Raw genomic sequence first — 24,573 nt, 5'->3', positions numbered from 1 at the left:
TGTTCCAGCCCCTACAAGGCTGGCCCTTTTCCCACCAAGAGCTCTTGTGCCTGGCTGACTTCTCCCCCACTGCCTTGAAAATGGAGCCTCTTTTTGCCCCTTGAGAAGTGTGACCATCAGCCATTTGGGGAAGGGATCGCTCTTTGGTTCGCTGAGAAGTGTGACCTTTTCATAGTCCAAATAATCTCTGGGCTCAAACTCTCCTTTAACACAAAATTGCTCTCCTGTTTCCCTTCATCTTGGCTGAAAATAATGTCTCTGATGTCAGCCCATAATAGCTACCATTTATAGAGTACTTACCACATGCCAGGCACTCCGCATACATCCTATCACTGAAATCTTATGACCATTCCACCAGGCAGGCACACGTGTTCTTCCTATTGTGCAAGTGAGAAACTGGAGACTTGGCTAGAGTAAGTGATTTGCCCACGGTAGCAAGGATGTGCTGCAGACAGGATTAGGGCCTGAAGCTGTAAAACCGACGTCGACAGGCCATTCCACTTGGCTGAACCCTCATGTCCTCATCTGCAACATGAAGCTAGTAAGAGTTCCTATCGGACTGAGTCCTTGTAAGGACACAGTAAGATCATGCATGTAAAGACTCAGCACCGTGCCTACACAAAGAAAGCTCTCCATAATGGATATTTCCCTTTCTTTGTTGAGGAGTTGTCTTCATGGGGTGGGCTGCTGCTCCCAGGCCTCCAGGCCCAAGACGACTGGAGAGAGATCCAGGCTAAGTAGCTGCAGGTAGGCCTTGAACTTCTCTCACGGGAGCGTGGGCTCAGGTGGCTTTGGGTTTCATTTCTGCACCAAGGCATTATTATCTACTTTATACCTATAGTCAAGCCCATCACTTCACTGTCTAGGGGAGGCAACACACAGTGGGGGCATGTCATGTAGCTGAACTCATTAGCAAGGACACTGCCTTTAGATGTGCTCTAGACCAGACCTTGTTATAAGGTTTCTCACATATGCTGTTTTTCCAAAAATGAGAAAGGATGGGACTGTTTTCCTGTTGGGTTAGTAATGAGAGCCCAAGCTCCCCTCAGGAGACAAGGATGGTGTTAAAATGAAAAGATATAGAAAATAATCCAACTGGTTTGGATTATTCAATATTATATTATATATTATATATATTATATAACATATAAATATAATAAATACATATAAATATTATATAATTTCGACTGGTTTGAAACATGCAAAGCTACAAAGCAATGGAATGATTTCATTTGTTCTAAATGTAACGTTCAAGATGTATACAGACATTAGAAGTAAAAAAAAGAGAAGTGACCAATTCTCCCTTGGAGAGGGTCAGAACTCTTCATAGAAGACAGCTGAGTCTTCAGTGATGAGTTGAAGGCAGATAGAGGTGGGGGTGGGGGGGGGGAGAAGGGCTTTTTAGGCAAAAGAAAAGCACAAAAACAAAATGGTGTGTGAGGAAGAAGGTATTCTCAATAATGATGAGAGCTGTGAGAGTTTAAGGGGAGGGTTGGCTGGACAGGTGAGCAAAGGTCAAATGAAGAAGAGCCTTATAAGCCATGCCAAGGAGCAGAACGTACAGACTGTGGTTTCAGAGGTGTTCTGCAGGTGGTTGTTGGCACGCCCTATGCTGAAAAATGTGAGCATGGGGAGGAAGGGTGATTCCATGATGAAATCCATTTGATGCTGAATCTACAAAGTTAAACAGGATTTTAACTGGACGATTTCTCGGGACATCCAATATGAACCTCCAAGGGGAGAAGAGCATAGTATATAGGCTTTTCCAAAGCTACCTGACCACACTCCCATTTTTCACAGAGCATCCTGTAAAACCAGGGTGCAATGGAATGTACTTTGGGAAATGTGGGTTCAACAGTTTAAAAAGGGCCTTGAAAGATCTGTCAGCAGCATGAAAACAGACTTGTGCAGTAAAGTAGAATTGGAGAGACATATTATGAAGCTCTTGAAATACTCTAAGACATGCTCAAGTAAAGGAGTCACTGGCACGGAGAGAAGAGAGGTCATCTTTGAGAACAAGTGGAATCCATAGAACTTGAAGGATTGATTTAGATGAGTGGGTGAGGGGAAGGATGTGCCCAAGTTCCCGGCTTGGTAGAGCATATGGAAGGCAATATCACTATTAAACCATGATAAGGAACATAGAGAGAAGTGCAGAATCGGGGTGGAGTGGTGGTTGGTGCTGGATTCCATTTTGGAGTGCGTGGAGTTTGAGAAACCTATGGGATATCTGAAATTTAACAAGTCCAGCAGGTAGGTGGATGGATGGGTCTGAAGCTCAAGAGAAAGGTCACGGCTGCAGAGGTTGATTTGGGAGTTGTCATCATATAGATGATACATCCATGGGAATGAATGAGATTGCCCGACTGAAGAAAGAGAGTGGTCAGCATTAGTGCTACATGCTATGAAGACAGGCTGGATATGGGTTGATTAGGGTTAGGTTTGACAATCTGGCCATCAGTGACCTAGGGGAAGATAGTTCCATTAGAGTTGTTGGAAAAGAAGCCAGATTTCAGGGAACCAAGGAAGAATGGAAGGTGAGACTCTGGAGAGGGCAAATCTAGGAAACATTCATTAAAAATAATCTGAAGAAACAGAAGGTGATTATCTTAAAAAGAAGATATGGGGGAGGAGGGTCTTGACAGATGATGTCAAAGAGGCAAGAGAGTTATTCTGTGTTTCCCAGGAAGGAACCAACTTCAATTACATGTTACACTGACCTGGGTTCTTGTCCAGTCTGTGTGACCTTGGGCAAGTCATGTCAATGATCTGAGCCTTGGTTTCTGAATCCACAAAATGATAATCATAGGTCCCTCATGGGGTACTGTGAGGATTAAATTAGTTACTAAAGTAGCATATGGGTGAATGTATGTATCCCACTGCTTGGCATGTAGTAAGTGCCCCAAAAGAGTTCCATCTCGCTTTTTAGGTCACAGAGATAATGAAATAATGCCAGTAGTGCTTTGCAAACTCACAATCATGACACAGACGTCTGTGGAGGGCGGGGAGCACGTCGGTAAATCTCTTGAAATTTTCTCTTTGTCAGGAAGCTGAAACCTGCACAGACATGCGCTCGCTCCTTCCGAAGCCCCAGACCTTGTTTTCTAATGTCATTCACCGCCACCTGAAGCAGCTGGAGATGCTTTCCCCTTCGTCTCCTCCCTCACTCCCCCAGACCGGGCCCTGGGGTCCCTGGCAGAGCACAATCCTTCCACAATAGCTTTCTTTCACCTAGGTGCGCACCTGGGCTTCCCGAGGGGATTCCCAGGGAGCCGCCAAGATAGAATTTAGTCTAGAATTGCTGGTCTCCAGGAGCAGCCCCCCTCAGGCCCCACGAGCTCTGCCTTCAGAAATCCTCTCCAGGACAGCTGGCCAGGGAGAGCAGAAGAAGGCCTGCATTGTTGCAGAGGGTCCTGGGAATGGAGCCTTGAATGGAAGGAAGATGAGGGCTTCTTTCCTTGGGGCCTCCTAAAAACCCCTGCTCCGCAGACTTTTTCCACACTGGGAAGTTACAAAGGCAAGCGATCTCTCTTAAGGTGTACAGAAGGCGGGGTTACCAAAAATGGGCTTTGGCAAACCTGGAAATACTAGCTGGAGAAAGAAGCACGAAATGGAGGCAATCCAAACCAGTGGTCGAAGGTTCCAAAGGGATTTGGCGCATGTATTCTGAGCGCTGAGGCCACCAGACACACTTCTCACTCTCATCACAATAAATAATGGGATTCTCCCCCCTAAATTGCAAAAGGGTGAGTGAAGCAGAGCAGGAAAATGCCCCCCAAATTCAATGAGACCCTCTAAGTCAGGGCTTCCCCACATGGGTTGCCCCTTTGAATCACCTGGGGAGATTTTAAAATTACAAATGCCCACACCCCCACCCTCGACCAAATGAATCAGAATCTTAGGAGATGGGGCATGAGTCTGAGCACTTCTGAGAAGCTCCTGGGTGATTCCGATGTGCATCCAGAGCTGGGAGCACTGCCCCGATCTATGTGAGGCACCCAAGCAGAGTCTAGGACACAGTGCGGGTGGGAGAACCGAGAGAGCCCTTTCTCCACGCCCGCAGCAGACACCAAGCCCAGCACTGAAGGAAACCACATTTGCGCGGGCCGGCATCACACCAAGAAACAATCCCACAAAATCCCGCCGTTGGCAACATGGTTAGACCTTGAGGGCATTCTGCTCACAGAGATAAGTCAGACAGAGAAAGACAAACACTGTATGATCTCATGTATGTGTGGAATCAGAAAAAGCGAAACTCACGGACAAACAGACGGGAATGATGGCTGCCAGGGGCTGGCGGGGGGAATGGTGAGATCCTGGTCAAAGGGCACAAACTTCCAGTTAGAGGATGAATGAGTTCTGGGGCTATAATGTGTATATAGCAAGGTGTCTATAGTTCTCAATACTGTATTGTATAACTGGAAAGTTGCTAAGAGAGATCTTAAATGTTTTTACCACACACACACGTGCGCGCGCGCGCACACACACACACACACACACACACACACACTGTAATTATGCAAGGTGACAGATGTGTTAACTAACCTAATCACACTAATCATTTCACTATATATGTGTATTAAATCATCACATTGAACAACTTAGACTCACGCAATGTTATAAGTCAATTATATCTCAACAAAGCTGGTGGGATGGTGGAAGAAACAACCACACGGACCATCAAACAAGGTCCTAAAGAAATGACCACATGACATTTGAAATGTTTACATAATAGACTCAGCCACCCACCCGGCAACAGACACCCCCCTCGGGAAGGTTCTGCGGTTTCTGTCCTTTTCACCCCCCCCCCCCGGCACCTCCTCCCTGGCTCAGTTCAGAAAAGGGAACATCTTAGGCTTTCAATATCTGATATAAACCTTCTCATTCAGTTACACTTTTCAATTTTAAGCTGCATTTGAGTCTTTTCAACTTAATTGAGGCAGAAGAAAATGATTAAATGTTGTATCAAAATCAAGCGTTCCCATGTGGCTCGCTACATCACGCGCAGAGTGCCCTCGCACGGCGACTCCATCGTACAAGACTTCAGGCTGATGCTGAGGCCCAAATGTGGCCCTCGGAAGTGTTCAGAAGACAGAAGTATGGAGAATTGAAGCATGAAATTGCTTCGAAATGATGAAGCAAAGATGTGTTTTTCTTCCCAATCAAATCTTCTCTGGAAATCCTGACAGCAGGTTTACTCAACGCCCTTGAGATCCACTCTGTAGCATTGTTTTTCATACCTTGGTCTCCTGTTCAGCACATCACCCTCTCGTGCAGCCCATTTACCTTTAAATCACTTACACAGAGCCACGTTAACATTGCCGGACACTTGGAGGATGGCTTCTGACGCGAGCACGGAATTGAACTGAAGGGGTAGAGACACCTTCTGCCAGCTTCAAATCACTCACTGTCCAAACGGCAACGCCACGTTGGAGGGCAACGTTCTGGGCAGCCCAGCACCACCCCCCCGGGGGTGGAGTAGGTGGGGTTCACCCCCTCCCAGAGGTACAACCATTCAAAACCAGACAGGGAGAGTGAAGAGTTTGTTTTCATACTTGTGGTCACTGTGGGATTATAATGTTATTTGGTCCATCGATGCTCCACTGAGGGGTACCACAGAGTTCTGGTTAGCACAGGAGAAAGGACAGTGAACTGGGAGCCAGAAGACCTGGGCTCCATTCCTGGAACTGCCCCCCAGACATCTATATGCTTTCGAGAGATGCAGACCAGTGATTATGCCCAAGGTCTGTGGCACGACTTATGAGCTGTGTGACCAGAGGGAGGTCGCCGTACCTCTCTGTGCCTCAGTCAGTCCTTCGTCTGTAAGATGGAAATGACAATGGTTTCTACTGCCCGGCGTTGTTCTGAGGATTCAGTGAGTTAATACAAACACTTAGAACAGTGACCGGCATATGGGCATCACTTTGGAAAGTTTAACTACCGATACTGGTTTCAGCTGCAAAACAAAACGTGTCCTAAATGACTCTTAAGTCAGGGACCGTGTTTTGTTTATCTGTCATCTAGAACCTCTGTCAGATGTCGAAGTGGAAACAGCAGCATGAGTTGAGAATGTCCTGGGCCAGTCTGCTTGCTTTTCCAGTAAAATCCTGGATTTGTGGCGTAATTGGGGAATGAGTCACTGTGGTTAACCAAGTTCTCCAGATTACAAAGGTTTAGGACTTCAGACTTTCTCAGGAGTCACCAGCTGTCCCCCATCCGCCCTCGGCTTGCTGATTCTCCTCCCTACCGCCCTGCCATCCTCACAGCCGCGCCCTAATCCTTATCATTCTCTTCTTCACTCTCTCTGCTTCCTGTCTGTCTTTCTCTCCAATATTTCCTTATTCCCTTTGCCACATAATTGCCTCTGCCCAGACCCTCTCCCCAGCTTGGCTTGTCCTAGCTCCTAGTCACTTGCAAGCCCCGGCTGAAACATGCACTTGATTCTTCCCTGTCAGAGCACTCATCACCGCTGAAATGACGTTCTCAGAAGGATTTCTGAAGGACTGGATGATATTTATTCATCTGTTTGTTCATTCTTTCATTCAGTCATTCAATTCATCCTTTCAATCTTCCAAAGCATTCTTTTCTTTTTGGTCATAAAACTAATTATAGGGTAATCCTTGGAGTCAGTATTTGGCTCTTTTTCATGCTGTTTGCAAAATCATTCTTTGCAGCCACAAATGAATTAAGAAAATAGATACATATCTCTAAAAATACCACTGCTTTGGGTACCTGAGGGCTTTGAACGAGTGGCTGAGAACAAACTTAATAATGTATACTGATTTTTTTTAATTTGGTTAAATATTTTTTTAAAACCCTCTTCAAAGCAAATCTTATGTTAGGATATGTTCAAGTCCAAAAACATGGAATGGTGACTATCACTTGTCATTATCTAAGTACTTTTGGTAATCTATTCAGGGAACTACCTTAGGAAAAACGGGGGTTTTTTGTTCTTTTTTTTTTTTAAGGACTCATACCGTAAGTTTATTTACAAACATATCGGGTCTGTTGAATTCAAGAGTTTGATCCGTTTTTCAAAGAGACTGCACCTCTTAAAATGCTCCTTTTCACATCTGTTTAGTGGACTAATTAAAACATCCTTATTTCTTAAGCAGTTGGTGTCTTACTATTAAAAAAGGTGCAGCAAATCCAGATCCAAAGTACACAGTCACCGTAATTAGTAACCACCACTTGTATTCCACTGGAAATGACCTGTTCTTCCCTGGGCCCTCCTCATAGTGGTTCCTACAGAGCACAGAGGTTGTGACCCTCAGGATGCTCTGTCCCAACATGGCGCTACTGGAAGTTCTGTGAAAGGCACAGAGACACAAGAAGGAAGAAATCGGGAAAAATGTTCTAAGTAGACCATGGTCTCTGTTGACCAAAGCTTTCATTTTCACCTTCATTTTAAATACTTGATACCACCGTAAATCTTTACTGAATAAATATTTTTAGCTGAATTAAGGGCATATTGGCTTTCCAGCATGGGCCTTTAGAAACCCATTCGTAATTTCAACTGTAATATAATCTTCCTAGAAATATGTGTTCATTGATAAGGTTTCATCAATGATGGTTAGAAGTCACCATCCAGTTTATAAGAAGAATATTTGCTCTTTCAGGTGTCCAAATACTATTTCCTCCCCTTTAGACTGGTTGCCTTTAAAGTCAGAAACCAGAAGTAGCTTGGGGATTGAACAGCAAGAAAGCCTTTCTTTTCCTTTCTTTAAGTAAGCAGGAAAAGGAGCTAGTGAGTGCAGTGCACAGCTCGATTCTCAAGTTTGTCGTGCTAAACCAGGGTTAAAAAATCTACCCCCCCTTTTTTTCGTGGAAGTTACAATTTCCTGTATGAATCATAAAATAATGTTCTGTAGAAGCGTTCGTTAATAGAACCGCTGCACTCTTGTGGAAGAAAAATCTCCAGGCTACTTCGATCTCACAAGGAAGTGACCTGATTTGGGCTTGGCAAGGCCCCAGGAAAACAGGAGGTTGGGAATAATTGGGGGCCCATCCAGACAGGAGAGCGCCTACCCAAGTGGGAGCAGTGGTTCTATGTAGACACCACTTGAAGCTGAAAGTCTTTGTCTCCCCTCTTTCAGAGTGTTCTTTGTTCTGGGTAACAGAGCTAAAGCTGGGGCAGTAGCAAGCAGGGCCGTGAAGAACCAGGAGATCCTACAATCTAGCAACGGGGTCAGGAATCTGAACTGGGGCGGGGATCTAGTACTCTGGTCCCACTTCGGAATGGGGAGTGCACACCAAAACCATCGGAGAGAAACTTTTGTTGGTAACAGCTTTACGGAGATATGATCGCATCCATATACCACACCATCTACCCACTCAAGGTGAACAACTCAATGTTTTTAGTGTATTCACCCAGGTGCGCAACCATCACCACAGTTGATTTCAGAACATTTTCGGCACCCCAAAAGGAAATTGCATCTTCTTTAGCTGATCATCTCCCACTCTCCCTCCTTCCCCCATCACCTGGCAACCGCTGATCCGCTTTCTGTCTCCCTGAATTTGCCTATTCTAGGCATTTTGTATAAATGGCATCATAGAATATGTGGTCTTTTGTGTCTGCCTTCTTTCCCGTAGCATGTCTTCTAGGTTCATCCATGCTGTAACATGGATCAGTCCTTCATTCTTTATTTACCCCTGAATCATATGCCATTGTGTGGAGGTATGTACCTTGTGTTGTTTATCCATTCGTCAGCTGAAGGACATTTGGGTTGTTTCTACCTTTGGGCTGACATTTGTTTTCAAGGTATAGATACTGACTTCTCAATTAGGACCCCAAATCACGTCCACAACAACTCCAGGGGAATCCCTGGGAATGTCCTCTGGAGACAGCTTGTAAATCTCCAACTTAACTCTTTCCACATGCCCCATGCTAGATGTTGGTCTTATAGGCAAGAATCATACATGGCCCCTGCCTTCAGACTGAGTATTCAGAGAGAGTTTGAGATTGAAACGGTGTGTGTGTGTGTGTGTGTGTGTGTGTGTGTGTGTATGTGTGTGTGTGAGAGAGAGAGAAGAGAGAGAAAGGTGGGGGGGGAGAGAGAGTTTCCTTCTATAATGGCCCCATCTTCCTTCTTTATCTCGGCAGGCCTGCTAGGGAATTGATCAGAAGTTTCTATTTGGTAAGAGAACGCTTTAACCTAAATATTTACATAGGGACATTTGGCTTGACTTCTATCTTGGTCTTCTTACATTCTATGACATATCGTACCCCAAAGCATGGAATATAGATGTTAAATCACACACCTTTAGAGTCAGGGTGAAAACATTTGATGTTTGACAATTCAACATTTCTCAGAGCAAGTCGCTATGTTGCCAACAGTTCACCAAGGAAGGGGCCTGAGAGAAAGCCAGCAAAAAGCAATCTAAATCCGACTTTGTTCATGTTAAGTTATTCCTTTTGGAATTTCAACTACTTAATTATAATCCTGGAATTGTGTTTGATTCGTTTTTGACAAGACCATATGTGCCCGTGTTGCCAGATTCTAGTAAAATAGATATTCCGTGCCATGTTTCAACACTCTGCCATTTGTAAAATTAGCAATTTCAAGGAAGCAAAAGGCTACTTGCCATTTTGCTGGATCAGCACCTCATTTGATCTGCTTGCATATGCTGTGAGTAGAAGTAAAGAATGCACGATTTTGTCTCTAGATAAATAAATTTGAATGCAAAATATATGCAAAGCTGTGTCTTGAGAGACAGGGTTCATTTACATCTCAAACTAGCTCTTAGATCAGAAATGTGCTGCTTGGGCTTCCTTCTGCTCTGGAAATGTGCTTTAAAGACGAGGAAGCTTGCCCACCAAGGGAGGAGGACAGCCCCCGCTGCCTCTCATTTAAAGGACAATGTCAGGGGTGTCTGGGTGGCTCAATGGGTTAAGCATCTGCCTTCGGCTCAGACCATGATCCCAAGGTCCTGGGATCAAACCCTGCGTAGGCTCCTTGCTCAGCAGGGAGCCTGCTTCTCCCTCTCCCTCTGCCTGCCACTCCCCCTGCATGTGCTCTTTCTCTCTCTCTCTGTCAAATAAATTAAAAAAAAATTTTTTTTTAATAAAGGACAATGTCAGGGGCACCTGGGTGGCTCAGTGGGTTAAGCCTTCAACTCTTGATTTGGGCTCAGGTCATGATCTCAGGGTCGTGAGATCAAGCCCCGCGCTGGGCTCCGCGCTCAGTGCGGAGTCTGCTGGAGATTCTCTCTCCCTCTGCCCCTTCCCCCCACCCTGTCTCTCTCCCTGTCTCTCAAGTAAATAAATAAAATCTTTAAAGGCCAATGTCAGTTATGTGACCATCCTTTCTTAAGTTTCTCATAATCCCCTATACTTATGTGGAGCTTTAGGCTTTTGAAATTCTTTGGCACATATCTCCCCATTTAATCTTTACAACGATCCAGTAACACATAATGGGAAAGGAGGATGATGTTTACTGTACAGATGCAAATGTTGCAGTTATGGGACCTGCCCGCAGTCACTCATGCCTCATAGATGGTAAAGCTGGCCTTGCTGTTCCATCTTCTGACACTTCGCACAGGGTCCTTTCTACTGGCCCTGACAGAAGTCTCAGTTGGCTATTCCCTAAAACCCTGCGGGTGGTAGACTTCAGAGGGGACAAAGGGAAAGGAAGTGACACTGGAAGAAATGGAAATCTGTCTTCAGCTTCTTCCCCTCCCCTCCCCTCTCTAGCTGGGACCATCCCGTCCTTCTACCCCCCTGAGGCTGGGAGGGAAGGGATGCTGATGATGCCTTTCTGCAGGTGTATCAAAGCCATCCCTTCCGTTCTTCTTACCTTTTCTTGACTGCACCACTGGGGACTGAAGCAGTGTGGACTGCTTGAAAACCTCCCTGGGAAGGAGCCCCATGTGCTCCCATTGCCAGGGCTGCTTAGGCAGATCTGGCTGGCTACAGTAGACATGCGCCAAGCCCTTCCCCAGGAAAAGCTGTGATCCGTTGTCAAATTTACAAGTGCCTTTCCTTTCTTGCTGAACTTCCAAATAGTATAGAACAAGGGCCTGGAAGTCAGAGAGACCGGGAACTGAGTCTCAGCTCTGGGACTTCCTAGCTATGCAACCTCGATCAACTTAATGTTGGAGTTTCGATTTTCTCATCCATAACATGGGGATAATATCTTCCATCTCACAGGATCCTTGTCAGAATGACGCGAGAGATGGTAAGTAAAGCCATTAACATGGTGCCTGGAATGTCGTGCTTACCGACCATTGGCAGATATTATTTTAAATAAATTTGCAAAGCTCAATAATATTTCTTCAGCATGTTCCAGGGAAGGGGGGGGACAGACTCGGGGCAAGTGTGAGGTACAGTACTGAGAATCCTCTCCAAGTTTCCCGTCTGCTAGGCAGATCCTGTCTGCCAATGGACCTGCAAATCACATCTAACTTGTTTCTGTTCTCCTTATGAAAGCTTGTTAACAATAAATATTTCCCATCCCACCTACTGAATTCCTCCTGCCACCTGGATACCATTTTCCCCTTTTTAATGTCTGCTCTCCTTAATGGCACCATGACCTGGCCTAGGGTTTGCTCGAAGTACCCACCATATGTTTTCAGTAAAAGGGGAACGACTGTGTCCTGATTGTGTTGAAAGTGGCAATCACACACGGGTTGGTAAATTTCACATGTACTGTCCCCCACAGAACTTTCGTTTGCACTTCCAGTGCCCACTGCATAAAATGCAATGCTCAAGTCGGAACAGCAGTGCAGCTTTGAAATAAACAAAGGTCCATTCATGACATAAGCCTTCCCTGAGACATCTTCTTCTGAGGCATCCAGCCAGACGGTCACGATTAAAGTCAACAGGCTTCCCATGGCAAGCAGAGCACTGGACTCTGGCAACCGCCCGACCACAACCATTTGCTCCACGGATGGCAAGAAGGCTATAGATGCCAGCCCGGCCCACGAAGCCAAGGCAACAGACCTATTTAGGTCCCGGCAAGGGATAAGAGATGCAAGGACTTTTTGGAGTCAATTACCTCCTGGGTTTTCCGTGGCGGGGGGCAGGGGGCAGGGGGCGGTGAAGCTCTGGCATGCTTTCTTATTCTTTTTTCAGTCAACATTAAGGAACTGAGAGCCTCCCATAAACCCAAAGTGCTAAAATCACAGAAAGGAGAGGAAACCAAAGGACAGAGGTGGGAATGGGGTGGGTTTGTAGATAAACCGTATTACGTTCTTTGAACCAGAAAACGTCAGGATGCCCTGAGTAGCGCACCTGCTTGTCCTTAAGGCGTAGATTCTGGGAAGGTAAATGCATCCTGATTGAAGGAGGGGATGGGGCTGAATTCAAAGGAATAAAAACAACTCCAATTCCCAGAAGTCTGTGGCCCAGCAATGCTACAAAGACACAAAGAGTCAATTAATCTGTCATGTCCTCGCTCCTCGATTGCCATGGGTACTGGGTGGATGCGGAGAACTACCTAATCAATGAAAAAAAAGTATGTTAACCTCAAAGTCCTACGGATGGAAACCGTAATACCAAGCCCCCCCCCCCTTTTTTTTTCCCAAGTCAGAGGAAAACTGAAGCCTTCAGACTGCCCAACTGCGGACTGATTACCTTACCACCCTGTGAAGGGTGCTTGCCAAGAACACCAGCACCATTAGAATTCTGGGCTCCTTCCCCCGTCTGCAACTTGACAAGGAGAATGGAATTCCATCTAATAGCTTAACTGTGTAAAAGTACAGCTGTCATTTGTGAGACTCTTGAGTGAAAAATAGGAGTCTCTTCTTTCTCTCCAGTACAGCGGGGGAGTATGTTCACGTGCACGCGCATAGGACCACACGTGCGCATGCATTAGGAGAGGGCGGGGATGGAGAAAAAGAGGCAAGCCCTCATTCATTCCTCCAAAAAGGCTGATCCCAGTGTTGCATTCTGGTTGACCTTCTACAGGAAAGGGCCAGGAAGGGGAGGCCAGAAGTGGAGATGAGAAGACCCATTCGCTAGGGGAGGGCTGCTTTTCCCTGCAGTTCATCCCCTTCCTCCCCCAAGTCTGGATGCTTCCGGGAAGGCACTTTAGTGACCTGAGATTCTCACCCACCGCCCATTCTCCTGACCAGGAAACTGACGTCTGGAGAGAGACAAGCACCTGCTAGGGGCACCCGGCAGAAGAGCCAGCAGGGACCCATGCCTTCCTCTTTGCAAGTAACTGTCCCCCATGCCAAGCTGCCTCTCTGTAGTTCATGATTTTTAGCATTTTGCTTTTCTTTATATTTTTGAAGGTGCAGTTGTTTGTGTGTTACTGATTCAGGCTTCGCAACACACTGATGTATTCCAGTATTGTCCTATCCATGCTATTTTATAAAAGTATCCCCTGAAGCATGTCAAAATATACAGTTAGTTATTTTAAAGGGAAAAATGGTTCAGTAAATCTCTACAGAATACATCATATGAGTTAGCATAATAAAAAATTGATTCTGTTAAAATAAAATCATTTTGGAAGACAAGCGTTTGGCTGGAGGCTGAATGTCAAGTCCAAGGTGGATAGGCCTCCAGATCTTCTAACAGGGCTGCCACTGTCCAGTCAGTGTCCCGAGCACCCTCATCCCCAAAGCACTCAGGGGACAGAGTTGCAGATCTTTGTGCTAGCACTTGTCCAAGGACTTTGTAATCATCTGCTTACCTCTGTTCTCCCTCAGCTGACTGTGACCTCCTCAATGGCGAGAATTCCTTCATCTTTGCGCTCCCAACACCCCACCAAGGGGCCTGACTCAGGAAACGTTCAGTAAATGTTGGTTAAATAAATTATTAGAGCAGGGGCGCCTGGGTGGCTCAGTGGGTTAAGCATCTGCCTTCGGCTCAGGCCATGATCCTGGGATCCTGGGATCGAGTCCGTTGTCAGGCTCCTTGCTCAGCAGGGAGTCTGCTTCTCCCTTTCCTTCTGCCCCTCCCCCTGCTTGTGCTCTCTCTCTCTCTCTCACTCTCGCTCTCAAATAAATAAATAAAATCTTTTTTTTTTTTTTAAAGATTTTATTTATTTATTTGAGAGAGAGAATGAGAGACAGAGAGCATGAGAGGGAGGAGGGTCAGAGGGAGAAGAAGACTCCCTGCCGAGCAGGGAGCCCGATGCGGGACTCGATCCCGGGACTCCAGGATCATGACCTGAGCCGAAGGCAGTTGCTTAACCAACTGAGCCACCCAGGCGCCCAATAAATAAAATCTTTACAAATAAATAAATAATTAGAGTGGCATCTTTCTATTTTACAAATCTCTCGTAAATCCATCCCCTGGCGCTGAATTATGAGCAATTTATGTCCTTGAGCCTAAGGACTTCTTGACTCTTCTTAGTAGCCCATCAGAAAAGTAAGGCACCACCTTGGGTCTTTGTGGTGAACTTTAAGAATCTTTAAGATGAAGATTAGGGGCACCTGGCTGGTTCAGTCGGTAGAGCATGTGACTCTTGATCTCAGGGTCACGAGTTTGAGCCCCACGTTGGGTATAGAGATTTCTTTAAAAAAGACGAAGATCAGCACCCTTAATAAGAGGTGAATTTCTAGGTCTTGAAAGTCCATTCAGAAAAACTAGTGGTTAGCATTTGGAATAATCACAAATGTGTCTGGAAATGTTTATCTGATTGGAAATATTTCTAATTACACACTAGTTAGAAAGGTGAGGTGCTATGGAGTGCGGTCCTATGAAGCTCTTAAACACTGATTCTGGGCCACTTTATTTCATCCCACATATTTTCAGGGTCAATCTCCACGCAAAACAGTGCCCTCTTTCACCTTTGAGTTGTGGATCTGCTTCTGCCACCCACTGGTTCTGGGGCCAGTATGTGTGCCAGGATAACCTCTCTGTGAGCCTCCCCTTCCTTCATTTGTGATGTGAGGATCATATCACCATGCATCCAGGACTGGGGAAATGATTACATGAGATAATATGTGTGAGATGTCTAGTGCATTTCAAAAGTTCTTGATAAATCTATGCTATTGGGGCGCCTGGGTGGCTCAGATGGTTAAGCATCTGCCTTCGGCTCATGTCATGATCTCAGGGCCTGGGATCAAGCCCCACTTCAGGCTCCCTGCTCAGCTGGGGAGTCTGCTTCTCCATCTCCTTCTGCCTCTCCCCGCCGCCCCCGCCCTCCCCGGCTCATGCTTATTCTCTCTCTCCCTCTCTTGGATGAATAAATAAAATCTAAAAATGAATGAATGAATGAATAAATAAATAAAGCATACTACACTATTGTTTAACTTCTCTTGTGAAGACCTTAAAGGTTACGCTGATCTCCTTAGCTGCTGGCAAAGGTTGAAATGAAAGGTGTGGTAAAGATGAAGGTAAGGTGGAGTGTGAGAGAGAACCAATTCTCAAGAGTCCAGAAGATGCCAGAATGGTGCTCCAGAGTATCTCCCTGCCACCATCCCCTATGCCTGCCTCAACCTCCCCCCAGGCTGCCTTGTGGTGCAGAAGAATTCCACCCCACCATGGTCTGCGATCACGGCCTCCAGAGGAACTACACAACCAGCCTCATCACCGGAAACATCCCAATGCCACAGACAGAAGGGCCACGAGAACTCCGTTGCTTTCTGAATACTGTTCCTGCCTCCTCAGTCTGGTGTTATGAGGGACAAACCCAGCAGCCCCTGCCACAGCAGCCCGGCTCACACCTCCCAGAGAAGTGAACCCACGGGAAAGACAGCCCGTGGTTACCAACGTTCTCCTATTTTCCTGCTCTGCCCCATTTGCAACGTACTCAATTCTACCTCCCTTCCCTTGTGCTGGGTTCATCTGATATTCTGATTAGTTTCACTGCCTTGAAAATGGAATATTGATTATGAGATAAAGTATGGAAAGAAATACTAACATTTTTGGGTTGAAAAAAGGACTCGTTAGAACTGTCCTCGGATGGATTACACAGTTAACTTCCAACAGCTCGAACCCCCAGGACAGCAGGATTTTGGTGCCAAGTGGCTGCTATCTGTTTCCTTCCTCCCTTTGCCCAGCGTGGGAAGAGAGCTTGAGGCAGCCTTCTCTTCGGGCCCTCGCATGCTGCAGACCTCCCGTCTCCCAGAGAACTTCCGCTGCCCACACTCAAGGGCACAGCATTCGGTAAGCTCTTAGCACGGTCGTTGAAAGGAAAACATTCAACGTGTGCATCCTACTGAAACAAAGGATGGTTCTGGGATGCTCTATGGAACCAGCCCGGCAAGCGAGGAATCCAACTCTTTTTTTTAATCGATACCTAAGGGATCCAATTAAACATGTGTCTTTTGTTTTTATTAATAACAAAAACGGTACATCAGAGAAATACAGGATGAGATACTTTCCCTCTCTAGGGTAAATATTAATGCTAAGCTGTAAGGTAGATGGTGGAGCTTTTATAGAGGCTTAAACGGTTTATAGATTTTAATTGCAACCTGTTCTGAATGAATACAATTAAACATTGTTTGTAATACAAAACACCTGCATAACTCGTAATTAGCGAAATCTTCTCTTTAATGGGGGCGCGTGTGGAAGGCTGGTGATGATGATGAATAAAGCCATACGTGGTACCAGAAAGCGATCATGATGTTGCATGGCTAATGGAAAACTCGCCGAGTGAGCAGAAAAGCAAAACCTCAGACACGTAAGAAGAATGACAGTCATTCATGTCACCTGCCTACCACTTCCACCTAAAGACCAGGCGGCACGATGATGGCAACATACCGCACTAAGTTGGTGTCACACTACCTCTAGCTGTCTTCGATTTGAAGGGCAAGGCAGATGCATCTTGTCTCTGTCCTCACACTCGTCCTCACGCAAGGCTGCCTGCCTTCTCATTAGTTGCACAGATGAGGGTGAACCTGGGAAACAGTAACACCTCCCTGGGAAAACAAACCTTCCTTCCGAAATAAACTTCGCAAGTCAAAACGCAGCGCAGACCGGCTGTTCCCTCTCTAAGAAGACTTGTTGCTAGATTACTATCTCCAAGGATGGTGATAAGATGTGAAAAGTCACTCCGATGCTCCCAGGCCCAGGGCACGGTGGGGCACCAGGAAGGCGCCTTCAGCTCAGCGCCTGGTGTTCGGCGCACAAAAACACTAAACTGGGCCATTGTGTTGTCTCCAGATTCCGAGACCTAAGGAAGAGGGGCTCTGATCTACCGTGCAGTGACAATGACCAAAAGTAAAGAGGGCCAGGTCAGGGAAGGGAGATCGATCAGAGGGGAGAAGGGGGCTCACACACTCTCCTTCCCATCTAGTCACACACCAAGTTCGGGATCTCCCTAGAGGATACAGCCTTACTAATAAAACCTAACCTCCCCACCCCCATTCAGTCCTTCCGCAGGATCGTGGCCCAGTGGTCCTGCACATCGGAGCTGCTTGCCTCCAGCCATGGGAAGGAAGCCGGGTGAAAGGGACGTTTAGAGGGAGCCAGGCTGCCTGCCCTGCCCACCTAGGGTCTTTCTGTCCAGTTCCTACGAGGCCCAAGGCTTTCTACTTGGTTAGCGAAGCTGTCGGTTTCTCCCCCTCAGTCTTCCCTTCCCTGGCCCCTACAAGCTAGAGTTTCCTCTTTGGTTTTCCTGGTCTCCCAGGAAATTGTTCCCTTTTACCTGCGCTCCTGGTTTCCTGCTCTAGCTCCAGGTCTCCAGCCCTGCCAGGTCTGCAAGATACTGCCCCATGGGCAGCCCTCCGAGCCAAGTGCCCCCCAGAAGTTCACAGTCGTGGTGCAAAGAAATGGGAGAGGAAGTCAGGTAGCTTTGCCTTAGAATTTCGAGAAACCCTTAGAATTACTGGCTCATGTCCTGGACAAGTGAATCCCTGAGCCTCAGTTTCCCCATCTGTAACATGTGTCTAAAAAGAGGAATCTACCTCACGGAACTACCAGTGGTATTAAATGAGGTCACATTAGTAAACGCTTCGACAATGCCTGGCACATGGTGAATACTCAAAAAATGGGAGCTTTTCTTCATCAGCAAGCCTGACTTTAACACACGCTCCCCTCTGAGAAGGGACAACCTCAGAGCACAGGGCTCTTGCTGGCTAACTGTGTAAGTGCCACAGCAGAGCACAAAACTCCAGGCCGTTATTTTTATTCTTAAATCAAAACGATATTGAGAATTTATACATGAAAATCAATGGCAAACTAAAATAATTGGCTTTATTTACACCTTTGAGCCTCTGCCTGTTCTAAAAGTGTGAGTTCAGTGAATAAACATGGCTAAAGGACTAGTGACAGATGGTTTTCTTACTCGGGCTTCTTCCCTGAGCTCAGGAGGCTCAACAGTTCTGTGGGTGATGCCAACATTCCAGCACAGCCACAGAATCACAATGGCCCGGGGTCGACCGTGTCCACTCCCACCACCCACTGCTCAGGACCCTGCACTGAGCGGGCACACAGATCCCTGAAAACCAACCACCACCTGGTCCAAAGGAAACACATGCACTGGAGGCTGGAAGCCCAAGCGTTCTTCTTGGCCTCATCCTGGGGGAAGAGGCCAAAGCCCATGAGTCATACTTCACTGTGTTGACATCTCTAGCTATGCCCACTGCTGTTCTCCTGCTTAAACCATTCACAAGACAGAGTCATCAGCTCTGTTGTTCGACTGGAGTGGTAGTTTAAGCATTCAAATTAATTACTTTATTGTTTTCAAAACTTTGTATTTGCATATAGTTGACACACAACGTTACATTAGTTTTAGGTGTACAACATAGTGATTCAACATCTTTATATATTATTCTGTGCTCACCACCAAGTATAGCTACCACGTATCCCCATACAACTCCATTACAATACCATTGACTATATTCCCTATGCTGTGCCTTCCTCCTTCCCCTTGTGGCAGGCCATTCTCTCACACACCCCCCAACACACCTGCGGCTTCACAGCCTAGAATCCCTCTCTGACAGAGACACCCAGATTGGTATGTCTGCATAGCTCAGCTAACCACACATCTTTCCCCCTAGGAGACCAAACTTCCAGATTTTGCCTACCCCTTTCCCCAGCCCCATGTCTACCTCACCCCTACTGAAAAAGCATTTCATTAAGGCCACAGGCCAGGCAGAGGATAGACCAAAGGAGCAGAACCTCAGCATTTCTAGCCCCTAAACTGGCAACATTTCTATCCCCATCCCCACAATTCAAAACTGGGCATTATGTTTATGTGTCTCTATAATTGCACATTTTGTAAAGTATATGAAATTTAATATCTTACAGGTATTCAAATCTAGTTCCAATACACAAACACCCATTAAAGGCCATCTTGGTCGAACAGACTGAATGGACCAGGGCTTGTTCATTATACAGTATTTTGCCTTCAAACAGGATATTGTATCTATATCAGCAGAGAGATATTAATATGAATATCATCCCTGTAGATCTCCAAGGCTCCTTCCACCCTGGATATTCTAAGATTTTCCATTTCTCTACAGAAATTGCCTTCTTTGGGAGAACAGGGTGTTAAGGTGATATTTGCTGAGATGAGACTTCGCCACATTCAGAACTAATGCCTCAGAATTACGGTACACCTAATAAGAGCAATTCAATCCATTTTACAAAGAGAAACTAATCATCCATTCTCGCCTCCTTGCAGAGAAGGTTCTGATGGAAGAAAGAAAAACAAGAGAACATGTAAATGCATCTAACCAATGGTGCCACTACTTTTAAATTCTTCCTGATCCTCAAAGACAAAGTGACCCCTTAGTTTAAAATGTCACAGAAGCCTCATCTCATTTGTCCTACGGGAACCTATATCATTTCCTCCCTTGTAAATTACTCTGCACACACAAACACACAGAGTTTGGGGATGTGAGTGGTGAGAATCTGCAAGTAGTAAATATCGAAGCTCTCCAGGCCATATGATCACTGTCTCAAGTCCTGAACTCTGCTGCTGTAGAGTGAAAGCAGCCATAGACAACGTGCTGCTGAATGAGCATAGCTGGCTTCCAATAACACTTGATGGATGGACCCAGAAATACGGATTTCATATCCTTTTCCCTGTGCCATGAACAGTACTCTTCATTTCTTTCAACCATTTAAAAATGTGAAAATCATTGTTAGCTCACAGGCAGGCTGGATTTGGGTGCTGCCCCCTGTTCTAGAGGAACAGTATGTCCTAGCATCCTGTACTATTCCTAATTGAGCAAGTCAAGGAAATAACAGTCATTATGATGACAGCTGAGTCCAAGGATTATGCACCACTATTTAAATAGAATCTCTTACCAAATCCTCACGACTAACCTATGATGTTGGCACTGCTGTGGTCGCCATGTGTAAAACGGGGAAACAGACAAAAGAAAGGCAACATGACTTGCCCCAAGGCTGCCCAGCTACTAAGTAGAGCGCAGACGGGAACCATATGTGACTGATTCCAAGGCCCAAGCTCCTGACCACCGCCTCGTGTTCTCTAGAATGGGACTGCCAGCTCCCCACGAATTCGACTACCCCAGGAGTATGAACTCCAGGAAGAGGCAAATACAATGGCCCCCAACACAAACACTATCAAGTACCTGAACTAGTGGGCCTGAGGCAGCCATGAGTCCCAAGGAGTTGAAATTTGCTTTTCAGTGAGTTTTCAAGCAAGTATTTAAAATGCTTGGTTCGGGCGCCTGGGTGGCTCAGTTGGTTAAGCGACTGCCTTCGGCTCAGGTCATGATCCTGGAGTCCCGGGATCGAGTCCCGCATCGGGCTCCCTGCTCGGCGGGGAGTCTGCTCCTCCCTCTGACCCTCCCCCCTCTCATGTGCTCTCTCTCTCATTCTCTCTCTCTCAAATAAATAAATAAAATCTTTAAAAAAATAAAAAAATAAAAAAATAAAATGCTTGGTTCTTGGGGCACCTCTGGTGGGCAGCTCCGTCAGTGAAGCATCTGACTCTCGATTTTGGCTCAGGTCATGATCTCAGGGTCGTGAAATCGAGCCCTGCGTTGGGCTCTGTGCTGGGCGTGGAGGCTGCTTGAGATTCTCTCTCTCTCCCTCTGCTCCTCCTCCCCACCCCCAAGCCCGCCCATCTCTCCCTCTCTAAAAAAAAATTTAAAAATAAATAAGAAAATAAAGTGCTTGATTCTTTTCATAGCTGACTGAGATAAGTTAATCAAGGCAGCCTAAAGAGAAAAGGTGTCAGATGGGCACAGTGGAGCGGGGATGAGCTCCAGCAGGGTGCGGGACGGGGAAGAAGGAGTGGACAGCGGCAGGGTTCATGCTTCTAGATACTCGCTTCTCTCTTGACTCAGTCTCAGTAGCTCTTTATTGGGCTCGTGTCAGAGCAGGTAAAATTGCTGAATGTGGCAAAATTGAAAATGTTGACACCTTAAAAGACAGGAAATGATTCAAGAAACAGCTGATAGATCCTTTGCTGTGAGGAGCAAGCACACTGGGAATAGAAAAGTCATGAAGCATGACTTTGGCTGAAATCCAGGCAGGGCCAAAGGACAAGAAGAAAGTGACTCAAGACGCAGGGTTCCGGGCATCAGAGCAAAACAGCACTAGCACTAAAAGGCTCATGGGAAGGTAACGTCATGCTTGCACTCCCTCAAGAAGGCTGGAAGAAACTCAGCATAAGTGTATGGCCATTTGTTCCCAGAGGGAAGGTTCCTGAATCCTCTGATGCAAGCGCACTTGAGACTCCCTTGCCTACGAGACACTTCAAGCTTGGCTGGCTTGGTGCATTCGCTTTTAGCATGGAAGGGTTCCTGCAGCCCTTCTGGAAATCTTACCCTTGTGGCAGAGAAGGGCTTTGCTGAAATCCTTGTCTCGGGAGATCAGGCAGGTGAATTAAAATCACTATCTGAATAAGACACAGGATGAACAAAAATAAGAGAAACACACAAAACAGGAGATGTTCCACTCAAGCTCCCAACTACTCTCCAAAAACCTCTTTCACATTTCCAAATGTCACACTCCACACTTAAATAAACATGCCTTTCTTCCAGACCGGGAAAAAAGCGTCCAATATGTTTTGATATTTTAAAACATTCCCATGATATAAGTGATGCCTGTAACAGAAAATTATGGGGCAAAGGGAGATTTTTATCTTGCAACTCTGCAGTTCCTCATGTCCAGGTCCCACTTGCCTGGAAGTGCCTTACTCAGTCACTCCAATTCCCCCGGCTCATTGCTCCATTTTCTCCTAAATCCCAGCACTAGGAAAGCCCACGTTGTTAAAGATACTGAGGCAAGAAAGCCTTCTGGAAGCAACTGACACTTTACAGCTCAGAACTTCAGGACCCCATAGCTGCTTTGAGGGTCAAGAGCCAACTCCCAACCCCTAGAATAAGGAAGCTGACAATATAGTGTTAATTTTAAATCTGGCTGCCCAGGGGACACGTCCACAAAATACAAACATGAGGAAATGGAAGCTAAATAGCTAAGAGATGCTAAATGACTGGCCCCGATCCCATATGAACAGGGCTGGCCCGGCGGTGGTCTCAGATCAGTGTGCTGGACCACAGCCTTCCCTGTAGTGACTGACTGAGCTGGGGCGAGGGTAGAGGATGCGAATCACACCACAAAACAAGAATCACACCTCCACACAAGACTGCGTTGGTGGCAGTTACACCTACTCACAGATTTCACAAATGTGGAAAGTAGGGTTTCTTTTTTTTTTTTTTTAAGGTGGGGCCCAGGCATCCAATTTTAAACAAACTCTATAGGTGATTCTCATTCACATGGCTCAGGGACCACACCCTAAGGAACACTCTTCACCCTACTCAATCCAAATCTCTGACAGTGGATCCCAGGAATCTGCAGAAACTCATTCAACACATATGTTTTCAGCCCTGAATATGTGGCAGGCACTGTGGTTGGCGTCAGGGGATCCAACAGTATCCTGGTTCCCGCCTTCCTGAGCTCGCGCATGACCTGCATGGGGGCAGCCATCTTAAAGTATATCTCTCATTCTACATTTTGACTAAGGGTCTGAGGAACAAAAACTTCCCACAACTGGCTAAATAATTGGAGTTTCTTCTTACAGTTTCCTTTCTTTCCTGTACATGTTCTCATTGCTTGGCTTACTATTCTAAGAAAGGTCTCGTCCAAGCAACAGTCTCAACTTTATGATCCTATCACATGCCCCATAAACCACCTCGATGCTTCATTTCCATTATACGAGCTTCTCTGGGACAGAAATACATATTATAACGAGGAACACAAAATAAACCAACAATGCCTTCCTGACCTGCATGGAAAAATAATACCTTATCAGCTTTAATCCAACTGCATTGTTCTTCATAAAAAGTAAATGACTGCATGCGATTGTCTGAAACACAGATAGAACTTTAGTTAAGCCTCTGCCTCCAAGAGACAAGCAACCTGAGTCATAAGCTGAAACTAAGGAAAGGGACATTTGTCCCCCAACTTGCAACCCCATTTTATGATTGCAGTTCCGATCCTGGTGCCAAGAGACACTAGACAACATTTGTGAAAATGTTGTCCATGGATCACCCACATAAGAATCATTCTGGGATGCTTGTTAAATGTGCAAGTTCCCAGGCTTTACTTAAGCATTTTGTAATAGATTAACTGCATTAGTGTCCACAGTTAATGGCCTCTCTACAGCCTTGCCCTTTGCCCTGTAACTCTGTAGACCCCTCCCACTCTGAATGTGAACTAAGCCACTTGACTTGCTTTGGCCAGTGGGGATGTTAGCAAATGGGAAGCAAGCAGAGACTTGAAAAGCTCATGTGTATTTCCACTACCTCTCTTATATGATTGACTTGCTTGCTAAGACCTGTGTCACATCATAAGAACAAGCCTGGGTTAATGTTCTCAAGGATGAGAGGCCACATGGAGTAGACACAAATCATCCCAGCTGAGGCCATCCGAGAAAAGCCAACCCCTAGCTGACCCTCCAGCTGACTGCAACGGACTCCAGCTATGATCAGCCAAGGCTGGCCCAGATTAGCAGGACCATCAAGCCAGCTTTCCCACCAGCAGTGCCCAACGGTTCCGATCTCTCCACATCCTCACCAACAGTTGTTAGTTTCAAGATTTTTTGGTTTGGGTTTGTTTCTGTTTTTGTTTTTTGTTTTGCCATCCTAATGGGTGTGGAGTGTGGTTTTGGTTGTCATTTCCCTAATAATTAGTGATGTTGAGCATCTTTTCATGTGCTTATTGGCAGTCTGTATATCTTTTCTAGGAGAAGGATCTATTGGAGTCTTTTACCCATTTTTAATCAAGTTGTTGTTTCCATAGGATTTTATATGGAATACATGGAGCAAGGTTTCTTAGACAAGAAGAGAATTCTAAATTAAAGAGGTAACTAATCATGAATGTCTCACACATTTTTTTCTGTTGAAAAAAAGCCCTACTTTATCGGTGCTCTGCGAATTCTTTCCTCCTAACCCCATCTCAGAGGAAGGGCTCAAGTCCACAGCTAACCTTCTCTCTGCACACTGCCTTCCATTCTTTCCTACTTCCTCCAAAATCTTTATCAATTATCTTCCAGTCTCTCCCCATTTATTAGCTGCCTCTTTAGTGACTCATTTCTCCCAAAATATGTGTTCAATTTCTCCATCCTACGAATAATTTCCTAGGATCTGCTTTGTCCTCAAGATTCTGCCATCACTCTACACACTCAGTGTCTCCCCAGGTAACCACTTCAATTCAGTTTTCAAACCACTGCCACATGATTTCTGCCTCTAATAGTC

General features: G+C 45.9%; 2 protein-coding genes across 4 annotated transcripts in view; both read right to left on the bottom strand.

The window, feature by feature from the left end:
* Positions 1-24,573, bottom strand: part of HS6ST2 (heparan sulfate 6-O-sulfotransferase 2) — a 285,172-nt gene that overhangs the window by 147,052 nt on the left and 113,547 nt on the right. The window lies entirely within an intron of this gene.
* On the bottom strand, positions 7,039-7,315 carry LOC116647091 (cytochrome c oxidase subunit 7C, mitochondrial-like). Its single transcript, XM_032428228.1, has one exon. The coding sequence runs from the start codon at positions 7,290-7,292 to the stop codon at positions 7,101-7,103; it is 192 nt and encodes a 63-aa protein (XP_032284119.1). The 5' UTR covers positions 7,293-7,315; the 3' UTR covers positions 7,039-7,100.

Source organism: Phoca vitulina, unplaced genomic scaffold (assembly GCF_004348235.1).
Source record: "Phoca vitulina isolate PV1807 unplaced genomic scaffold, GSC_HSeal_1.0 scaffold39, whole genome shotgun sequence".
Lineage (NCBI taxonomy): Eukaryota > Metazoa > Chordata > Mammalia > Carnivora > Phocidae > Phoca > Phoca vitulina.
The sequence above is the reverse complement of the archived record's forward strand: the minus strand, read 5'-3'. Positions and strand labels throughout refer to the sequence as shown.